This window comes from Micropterus salmoides, unplaced genomic scaffold, assembly GCF_014851395.1.
Source record: "Micropterus salmoides isolate LMB-PRFRI ecotype aquatic unplaced genomic scaffold, ASM1485139v1 Ms_hic_scaffold_638, whole genome shotgun sequence".
Lineage (NCBI taxonomy): Eukaryota > Metazoa > Chordata > Actinopteri > Centrarchiformes > Centrarchidae > Micropterus > Micropterus salmoides.
Window position 1 is genome coordinate 1 of NW_024044391.1, and position 11,057 is coordinate 11,057.

The 11,057-nt window shown below is 42.8% G+C and overlaps 1 protein-coding gene across 1 annotated transcript; it reads left to right on the forward strand.

Annotated features, from left to right (window-relative positions):
- The first annotated feature begins 67 nt into the window (after positions 1-67).
- Positions 68-11,008, forward strand: LOC119890975 (protein DENND6B-like). Its single transcript, XM_038702349.1, has 19 exons — positions 68-297; positions 901-939; positions 1,031-1,073; positions 1,146-1,255; positions 1,393-1,473; positions 1,562-1,667; positions 1,757-1,836; positions 2,852-2,914; positions 2,993-3,048; positions 3,238-3,360; positions 3,629-3,724; positions 3,819-3,913; positions 3,984-4,049; positions 4,150-4,214; positions 10,011-10,100; positions 10,226-10,279; positions 10,354-10,463; positions 10,554-10,656; positions 10,814-11,008. The coding sequence occupies exons 1-19, from the start codon at positions 154-156 to the stop codon at positions 10,946-10,948; spliced, it is 1,659 nt and encodes a 552-aa protein (XP_038558277.1). The 5' UTR covers positions 68-153; the 3' UTR covers positions 10,949-11,008.
- The last annotated feature ends 49 nt before the right edge of the window (positions 11,009-11,057 follow it).

The following is an 11,057-nucleotide window of genomic DNA, read 5'->3' on the forward strand; positions in this document are numbered from 1 at the left end:
TATATATATATATATGTGTATGTACACACTGCAGTACCGCTCTCTCCAGCAGGGGCCGCCAGAGGCGCCACTGTCTCCGGTGTCTTTCACGTTATTTTTGATGGAGGACCGGAGAGGGGACGGTGGAGGTCTCGGAGCGCTGATCCGGTCGTGATGAACCCGTTTGACGGCTCCGGTTCTCCCCGACGTGAGGCGGCGGACGGCGGGGACAGCCGGTGTCCGTGGGCCCGGTTCTCCTCCTGGTTGGAGTGCGTGTGTGTCGTTACCTTCGACCTGGAGCTCGGGCAGGCCATCGAGGTACGGCGTTAGCTTAGCATCGTTAGCATGGTGTATCCCCAGCGCTACAGATCAGAATCAGATCAATGATCCGAGCACACCTTCGGATGTTTGATGAACAGGACGGGAAACCTTCCGCCGGAAGTACAACCGTCATTGTGTTGGAGACAGGTGCACCAGACTCCGTTCAAAAGTTAAGACCATTTTCAAAAGTTGCCGTCCTTTTCGGCAAAGGTAGCTTTTGGTAAACAATCAGTTATAAGTCCAGGAACGGACAGAGTCTCTGTTGACTTCGGCATTCATCTTTTCGAATTATACATCTAATAAGTTCTTAAAATTGCTGCTGCCGCTCATCAGAAGATTGTGGGAATGAAAGGAGGTGTTATTGCAGTGACTGATGTGTGAGCCGAAGTGAACATCATCTCCTCATGATATGTTGACAGTCTTTTCTCTCTGACTGCTGGCAGCTGAAAGATGCTGCTGATGGCTGCAGCTGTTGCACCTGTATCATGTCATTAGTTAACAAAAGTCAGTGCTTTACAGTGTGGTGAGAAGCAGCGATCCATTAATTAGCAGAATTCTGAATGGAATTTGGTGTGAGTCATTTCTGCTTTTGGTTTTCAGCTGGTTTATCCTCAGGATGTGAAACTCACTGAGAAGGAGGTAACTTTGATTTAACAGATCTTTATCCTGAACTTATAATCGACCTGTTGATTATGGATTTATTGATCATGTCTTTGTGTTTCGTTGTCAGAAAACCAGCATCTGCTACCTGTCCTTCCCCGACTCGTACTCAGGTGAGTTCAGCTTCCTGGTGTGTTCCGCAGGACTCTGAGGTCAAAGGTCACATGTGTTGTCTGATTTCCCAGGATGCCTCGGTGACACTCAGTTCAGCTTCAGGTTGCGCCAGTCAGTTGGTCGCAGAGCGGCGAGGTTCCGGGAGGACGCTTACAACAGAGACGCCCCCGTCACCCTGCAGGTGAGGAACCAATCAGATATCAGCTTTAACTGCAGCATGCTTCCTGTGGTGAAAGGGTTTGATTGGATCCCAGCTCGGAGCAGCTGATTGGACGCTGCTAATGATGTAATGACCTGCGTGTCTTGCTGTCTCCGCAGACGGAAGCGTCCCATTTCTTTGGTTACGTCTATTTCAGACAGGTGAAGGACGTCTCTGTGAAGAGAGGCTACTTCCAGAAGGTCAGAGGCACTTGTGCTCACCTGTTCATGCGGTAACACCTGTTCACTTTGACTGACAGCTGAGAGGTCATGTGACTCTGTGTTTCAGTCTCTGGTGCTGGTGTCCAGGTTACCGTACACTCACCTGTTCCACTCGCTGCTGCACATCGTTGCTCCTGAGTTCTTTGAGAAGCTGCAGCCCTGTCTGGAAGCAGGTGATGATGTCACGCCGACGTAACAGGAATAATTATGACATCACTGTCATCATGTCACCTGACGTCTCATCTTTCTGTCCTCCTCACAGTGTGTAACGAGATCGACCAATGGCCTTCACCAGTACCTGGACTGACCCTCAACCTGCCTGTGATGGGCGTGGTCTTACAGGTGAGCAGAGGGGGCGTGGTCTTACAGGCGAGCAGGAGGGGGCGTGGTCTTACAGGCGAGCAGGAGGGGGTGTGGTCTTACAGGCGAGCAGGAGGAGGCGTGGTCTTACAGACGAGCAGGAGGGGGCGTGGTCTTACAGACGAGCAGGAGGGGGCGTGGTCTTACAGGCGAGCAGGAGGGGGCGTGGTCTTACAGGCGAGCAGGAGGGGATGTGGTCTTACAGGCGAGCAGGAGGGGATGTGGTCTTACAGGCGAGTAAGAGGGGATGTGGTCTTACAGGCGAGCAGAGGGGGCGTGGTCTTACAGACGAGCAGGAGGGGGCGTGGTCTTACAGGCGAGCAGGAGGAGGCGTGGTCTTACAGGCGAGCAGGAGGAGGCGTGGTCTTACAGGCGAGCAGGAGGAGGCGTGGTCTTACAGGCGAGCAGGAGGGATGTGGTCTTACAGGCGAGCAGGAGGGGCGTGGTCTTACAGACGAGCAGGAGGGGGCGTGGTCTTACAGGCGAGCAGGAGGGGATGTGGTCTTACAGACGAGCAGGAGGAGGCGTGGTCTTACAGACGAGCAGGAGGGGGCGTGGTCTTACAGGCGAGCAGGAGGGGGCGTGGTCTTACAGGCGAGCAGGAGGGGGCGTGGTCTTACAGGCGAGCAGGAGGGGGCGTGGTCTTACAGGCGAGCAGGAGGGGATGTGGTCTTACAGGCGAGCAGGAGGGGGCGTGGTCTTACAGGCGAGCAGGAGGGGGCGTGGTCTTACAGGCGAGCAGGAGGGGATGTGGTCTTACAGGCGAGCAGGAGGGGGCGTGGTCTTACAGGCGAGCAGGAGGGGCGTGGTCTTACAGACGAGCAGGAGGGGATGTGGTCTTACAGACGAGCAGGAGGGGGCGTGGTCTTACAGACGAGCAGGAGGGGGCGTGGTCTTACTGGTGCTCAAAGTAGGCGGAGTAAGAAAATGCAATGTTTGTTTCGTCACTTCCTGACGCTGGAACTAAAGTTTGTTTTCATTTAATTCTATTTTTCAGGTGCGGATTCCTTCAAAAACGGACAAACCAGGAGGAAGTCCAGTGAGACAGACTGCTAGAGAGGTCAGGAAGAGAAAGGGGCTCTTTATTAACAACACAAGCTGAGGGACAGACCAATAAAGTTTGATTCCATCTCCCCAGGGCCTCCTGCCGGCTCCGACTCTGCTGCCCTCCATCCACGAGCTGGACCTCTTCAGGTCCGTCCTCTGTTCTTGTCCTCATCTACAAACATAAAATATGTCAGCCAGAAACTTTAATGAAGAAATTACCACAATAAAAGACAAATGTTCATGAAATTTGATTAATGAAATAAAATGAATAAATATTAAAATTTAAACGAATAAATTATGAACTGAGCCTGTTCCCTGTGACCTTTGACCTCTCAGGTGTTTCCAGTCCGTCCTGGTCCACATGCAGATGCTCTGGGAGCTCGTGTTGCTCGGGGAACCGCTGGTTGTCATGGCGCCGTCTCCCACCGTCTCCTCGGAGACCGTGCTGGCTCTCATCAGGTAACTGAACAGCCAATCAGGAACCAGATCATTAACGATCTCATCAGCTGTTAATTTACCTGCAGACACCGGATCAATTTCTACTTCAGTAACAAGAGAGGGTCACATGACCGAGCAGCTGGTCAGTAACGCGGGGGGGGGGGGGGGGGGTGTCACCTGACTGCTGTGAGTTTTCATTGATCCAGACGAAGCTGCTCACTCTTTAATCCTGGCAGCCAATCAGAGAGCAGTGTGTTTGTTGTTGCTGTGGTAACACTGTGTCTCTCAGCTCCATCAGTCCTCTGAAGTTTTGCTGCGACTTCCGGCCGTATTTCACCGTCCACGACAACGAGTTCAGAGAGTTCACCACCAGAACACAGGCCCCGTGAGTACTGGACTCACCTGTCTCTCTCTCTCTGTCCTCACTCACCCTGTCTCTCTGTCTGTCCTCACTCACCTGTCTCACCTATCCTCCTCAGGCCTAACGTGGTTCTGGGAGTCACCAATCCGTTCTTCATTAAGACTTTTCAGAACTGGCCTCACGTGGTCCGGCTGGGAGACGTCAGGATGGCAGGTAAGAAGAGACGGTTCTGAGGTGATGACTCAGGGATGACTCGCCTGTTTACCTGTCTCATGTCTTTCAGGTGATTTACCGAAACAGGTGAAGGTGAAGAAATTGTCCAAGCTGAAGACCCTGGACACTAAACCAGGTCACCTGACTCTAAACTCAGTCTCATGCTGAAGAACATCCTGTTTTATTGTGAAGAACATCCTGTTTTGTTGTGGTAAATGCTGACTTCCTGTCTGCAGGTATCTACACGGCGTACAGGACGTACCTGCACAAAGACAAGGTTCTGATCAAACGGCTGCTAAAGGTGAACGAACGTCCACAAGAGGACGTGTAAAGATTATTGATCGTTGACATGAAGACGTGTAAAGATTATTTATCGTTATTGATCGTTATCGTGTAAAGTTTATTGATAGTTATCGTTGACACAAAGACGTGTAAAGATTATTAATCGTTATTGTTGACATGAAGATGTGTAAAGATTAAGATGTGTAAAAATTATTGATCGTTGACACGAAGACGTGTAAAAATTATTGATCGTTGACACGAAGACGTGTTAAGATTAAGACGTGTAAAGATTAATGATCGTTGACACGAAGACGTGTAAAGATTATTGATCGTTGACACGAAGACGTGTAAAGATTAATGATCGTTGACACGAAGACGTGTAAAGATTATTGATCGTTGACACGAAGACGTGTAAAGATTATTGATCGTTGACACGAAGACGTGTAAAGATTATTGATCGTTGACACGAAGACGTGTAAAGATTATTGATCGTTGACACGAAGACGTGTAAAGATTATTGATCGGTGACACGGACACGTGTTAAGATTAAGACGTGTAAAGATTAATGATCGTTGACATGAAGACGTGTAAAGATTATTGATCGTTGACACGAAGACGTGTAAAGATTATTGATCGTTGACACGAAGACGTGTAAAGATTATTGATCGTTATCGTTGACATGAAGACGTGTAAAGATTATTGATCGTTATCGTTGACATGAAGACGTGTAAAGATTATTGATCGTTGACATGAAGACGTGTAAAGATTAATGATCGTTATCGTTGACATGAAGACGTGTAAAGATTATTGATCGTTATCGTTGACATGAAGACGTGTAAAGATTATTGATCGTTATCGTTGACATGAAGACGTGTAAAGATTATTGATCGTTGACATGAAGACGTGTAAAGATTAATGATCGTTATCGTTGACATGAAGACGTGTAAAGATTATTGATCGTTATCGTTGACATGAAGACGTGTAAAGATTATTGATCGTTGACATGAAGACGTGTAAAGATTAATGATCGTTATCGTTGACATGAAGACGTGTAAAGATTATTGATCGTTGACATGAAGACGTGTAAAGATTACTGATCGTTATCGTTGACATGAAGACGTGTAAAGATTATTTTTCGTTATCGTTGACATGAAGACGTGTAAAGATTATTGATCGGTGACACGGACACGTGTTAAGATTAAGACGTGTAAAGATTATTGATCGTTGACATGAAGACGTGTAAAGATTATTGATCGTTATCGTTGACATGAAGACGTGTAAAGATTATTGATCGTTGACATGAAGACGTGTAAAGATTAATGATCGTTATCGTTGACATGAAGACGTGTAAAGATTATTGATCGTTATCGTTGACATGAAGACGTGTAAAGATTATTGATCGTTGACATGAAGACGTGTAAAGATTAATGATCATTATCGTTGACATGAAGACGTGTAAAGATTAATGATCGTTATCGTTGACATGAAGACGTGTAAAGATTATTGATCGTTGACATGAAGACGTGTAAAGATTACTGATCGTTATCGTTGACATGAAGACGTGTAAAGATTATTGATCGTTATCGTTGACATGAAGACGTGTAAAGATTATTGATCGTTATCGTTGACATGAAGACGTGTAAAGATTATTGATCGTTATCGTTGACATGAAGACGTGTAAAGATTATTGATCGTTATCGTTGACATGAAGACGTGTAAAGATTATTGATCGTTGACATGAAGACGTGTAAAGATTAATGATCGTTATCGTTGACATGAAGACGTGTAAAGATTATTGATCGTTATCGTTGACATGAAGACGTGTAAAGATTAATGATCGTTGACATGAAGACGTGTAAAGATTAATGATCGTTATCGTTGACATGAAGACGTGTAAAGATTATTGATCGGTGACATGAAGACGTGTAAAGATTACTGATCGTTATCGTTGACATGAAGACGTGTAAAGATTAATGATCGTTATCGTTGACATGAAGACGTGTAAAGATTATTGATCGTTATCGTTGACATGAAGACGTGTAAAGATTATTGATCGTTATCGTTGACATGAAGACGTGTAAAGATTATTGATCGTTGACATGAAGACGTGTAAAGATTAATGATCATTATCGTTGACATGAAGACGTGTAAAGATTAATGATCGTTATCGTTGACATGAAGACGTGTAAAGATTAATGATCGTTATCGTTGACATGAAGACGTGTAAAGATTATTGATCGTTGACATGAAGACGTGTAAAGATTACTGATCGTTATCGTTGACATGAAGACGTGTAAAGATTATTGATCGTTATCGTTGACATGAAGACGTGTAAAGATTATTGATCGTTATCGTTGACATGAAGACGTGTAAAGATTATTGATCGTTATCGTTGACATGAAGACGTGTAAAGATTATTGATCGTTGACATGAAGACGTGTAAAGATTATTGATCGTTGACATGAAGACGTGTAAAGATTAATGATTGTTGACACGAAGACGTGTAAAGATTATTTTTCGTTATCGTTGACATGAAGACGTGTAAAGATTATTGATCGTTGACATGAAGACGTGTAAAGATTATTGATCGTTGACATGAAGACGTGTAAAGATTATTTTTCGTTATCGTTGACATGAAGACGTGTAAAGATTATTTTTCGTTATCGTTGACATGAAGACGTGTAAAGATTATTGATCGGTGACACGGACACGTGTTAAGATTAAGACGTGTAAAGATTATTGATCGTTGACATGAAGACGTGTAAAGATTATTGATCGTTATCGTTGACATGAAGACGTGTAAAGATTATTGATCGTTGACATGAAGACGTGTAAAGATTAATGATCGTTATCGTTGACATGAAGACGTGTAAAGATTATTGATCGTTATCGTTGACATGAAGACGTGTAAAGATTAATGATCGTTGACATGAAGACGTGTAAAGATTATTGATCGTTGACATGAAGACGTGTAAAGATTATTGATCGTTGACATGAAGACGTGTAAAGATTAATGATCGTTATCGTTGACATGAAGACGTGTAAAGATTATTGATCGTTATCGTTGACATGAAGACGTGTAAAGATTATTGATCGTTGACATGAAGACGTGTAAAGATTAATGATCGTTATCGTTGACATGAAGACGTGTAAAGATTATTGATCGTTATCGTTGACATGAAGACGTGTAAAGATTATTGATCGTTATCGTTGACATGAAGACGTGTAAAGATTATTGATCGTTGACATGAAGACGTGTAAAGATTAATGATCGTTATCGTTGACATGAAGACGTGTAAAGATTATTGATCGTTATCGTTGACATGAAGACGTGTAAAGATTATTGATCGTTGACATGAAGACGTGTAAAGATTAATGATCGTTATCGTTGACATGAAGACGTGTAAAGATTATTGATCGTTGACATGAAGACGTGTAAAGATTACTGATCGTTATCGTTGACATGAAGACGTGTAAAGATTATTTTTCGTTATCGTTGACATGAAGACGTGTAAAGATTATTGATCGGTGACACGGACACGTGTTAAGATTAAGACGTGTAAAGATTATTGATCGTTGACATGAAGACGTGTAAAGATTATTGATCGTTATCGTTGACATGAAGACGTGTAAAGATTATTGATCGTTATCGTTGACATGAAGACGTGTAAAGATTATTGATCGTTGACATGAAGACGTGTAAAGATTAATGATCGTTATCGTTGACATGAAGACGTGTAAAGATTATTGATCGTTATCGTTGACATGAAGACGTGTAAAGATTATTGATCGTTGACATGAAGACGTGTAAAGATTAATGATCGTTATCGTTGACATGAAGACGTGTAAAGATTAATGATCGTTATCGTTGACATGAAGACGTGTAAAGATTAATGATCGTTATCGTTGACATGAAGACGTGTAAAGATTAATGATCGTTATCGTTGACATGAAGACGTGTAAAGATTAATGATCGTTATCGTTGACATGAAGACGTGTAAAGATTAATGATCGTTATCGTTGACATGAAGACGTGTAAAGATTATTGATCGTTGACATGAAGACGTGTAAAGATTACTGATCGTTATCGTTGACATGAAGACGTGTAAAGATTATTGATCGTTATCGTTGACATGAAGACGTGTAAAGATTATTGATCGTTATCGTTGACATGAAGACGTGTAAAGATTATTGATCGTTATCGTTGACATGAAGACGTGTAAAGATTATTGATCGTTATCGTTGACATGAAGACGTGTAAAGATTATTGATCGTTGACATGAAGACGTGTAAAGATTAATGATCGTTATCGTTGACATGAAGACGTGTAAAGATTATTGATCGTTATCGTTGACATGAAGACGTGTAAAGATTAATGATCGTTGACATGAAGACGTGTAAAGATTAATGATCGTTATCGTTGACATGAAGACGTGTAAAGATTATTGATCGGTGACATGAAGACGTGTAAAGATTACTGATCGTTATCGTTGACATGAAGACGTGTAAAGATTAATGATCGTTATCGTTGACATGAAGACGTGTAAAGATTATTGATCGTTATCGTTGACATGAAGACGTGTAAAGATTATTGATCGTTATCGTTGACATGAAGACGTGTAAAGATTATTGATCGTTGACATGAAGACGTGTAAAGATTAATGATCATTATCGTTGACATGAAGACGTGTAAAGATTAATGATCGTTATCGTTGACATGAAGACGTGTAAAGATTAATGATCGTTATCGTTGACATGAAGACGTGTAAAGATTATTGATCGTTGACATGAAGACGTGTAAAGATTACTGATCGTTATCGTTGACATGAAGACGTGTAAAGATTATTGATCGTTATCGTTGACATGAAGACGTGTAAAGATTATTGATCGTTATCGTTGACATGAAGACGTGTAAAGATTATTGATCGTTATCGTTGACATGAAGACGTGTAAAGATTATTGATCGTTGACATGAAGACGTGTAAAGATTATTGATCGTTGACATGAAGACGTGTAAAGATTAATGATTGTTGACACGAAGACGTGTAAAGATTATTTTTCGTTATCGTTGACATGAAGACGTGTAAAGATTATTGATCGTTGACATGAAGACGTGTAAAGATTATTGATCGTTGACATGAAGACGTGTAAAGATTATTTTTCGTTATCGTTGACATGAAGACGTGTAAAGATTATTTTTCGTTATCGTTGACATGAAGACGTGTAAAGATTATTGATCGGTGACACGGACACGTGTTAAGATTAAGACGTGTAAAGATTATTGATCGTTGACATGAAGACGTGTAAAGATTATTGATCGTTATCGTTGACATGAAGACGTGTAAAGATTATTGATCGTTGACATGAAGACGTGTAAAGATTAATGATCGTTATCGTTGACATGAAGACGTGTAAAGATTATTGATCGTTGTCGTTGACATGAAGACGTGTAAAGATTAATGATCGTTGACATGAAGACGTGTAAAGATTAATGATCGTTATCGTTGACATGAAGACGTGTAAAGATTATTGATCGGTGACATGAAGACGTGTAAAGATTACTGATCGTTATCGTTGACATGAAGACGTGTAACGATTATTGATCGTTATCGTTGACATGAAGACGTGTAAAGATTATTGATCGTTATCGTTGACATGAAGACGTGTAAAGATTATTGATCGTTATCGTTGACACGAAGACGTGTAAAGATTATTGATCGTTATCGTTGACATGAAGACGTGTAAAGATTAATGATTGTTGACACGAAGATGTGTAAAGATTGATCGTCAAACAGAATCGTGTTTGTGTCTTTAGGGGATCCAGAGGAAGAGACCGTCAGAGGTCCAGACCGCCATCCTAAGGAGACACCTGTTAGAGCTCACGCAGAGCTTCATCATTCCGCTGGTGAGAAACAGCCAATCACATCGCTCTGTTCACTACATGTCGTGACGATGACTCGTGATCCAGTTTGTCCAATCAAAGAGCAGAAAATCTGTGTATTGAGTTTAACCCTGTGTCTTGTCTGATAGGAGCGGTACATGGCGAGCCTGATGCCTCTGCAGAGATCGGTGACGCCGTGGAAGGTAACAGGAAGTGGATCACCTGTGATGTCAGCAGTGTGGGGGGGACACCTGGTTGATTCTGTCTGTGTGCTCAGACTCCTCCTCAGGTTCGACCCTTCAGTCAGGAAGAGTTCATGTCCACTCTGGATCACACCGGGCCTCAGCTCACGTCAGTGCTCAAAGGTGATTGGATGGGACTGTACAGGTGAGTCATTCAGGTGTGTTCAGGACGTTTTAAAGGTCTTTTCCTGTTTCGCTTCTCAGGAACTCATTTCTGTTGTTCTGAACTCGACAGGAAGTTCTTCAGGTCTCCCAACTTTGATGGATGGTATCGTCATCGACATAAAGAGATGACTCAGAAACTGGAGAGTCTTCACCTGGAGGTCATCTGTGACGCAGTGAGTCCCTGTTTACTGTAAACATACAGCTTTTAGAATGTAAACATCTACTAAACAGCTGTTCACTGTCAACAAACATCTGTGACTCTGTGAGTCCCTCCATCAGACCACTGTTGACAGTAAACACCTGGTGAACCTGGTGCCCTGTTCTCCCCAGGACCTGCTGAGGTGGACCAAAGACAAGTCCGAGGTGGAGATCGTGGACCTGGTTCTGAAGCTCAGAGAGAAGCTGGTGAGCGAATCAGAGTCAGAAACTGAATCTGAAAGAAAAGTCAAAGGTTTGAAACCATAAAGTCAGAATAAAAACCAGTGAGGAGAGAGAGTAACAACGCTTCCTGTCACTAACACTGTGAGGTCACCTGTGTAATGACACAGGTGAGTCGGCCGATCAGGTAACGTGT

Excerpts from the sequence above, each read along its gene's own strand:
- LOC119890975 (XM_038702349.1), top strand. The coding sequence starts at position 154 with ATGAACCCGTTTGACGGCTCCGGTTCTCCCCGACGTGAGGCGGCGGAC. Across the intron at positions 1,474-1,561 it reads AGAGAGGCTACTTCCAGAAG|TCTCTGGTGCTGGTGTCCAG; the intron begins GTCAGAGGCACT and ends TCTGTGTTTCAG. Across the intron at positions 1,837-2,851 it reads TGATGGGCGTGGTCTTACAG|GTGCGGATTCCTTCAAAAAC; the intron begins GTGAGCAGAGGG and ends TCTATTTTTCAG.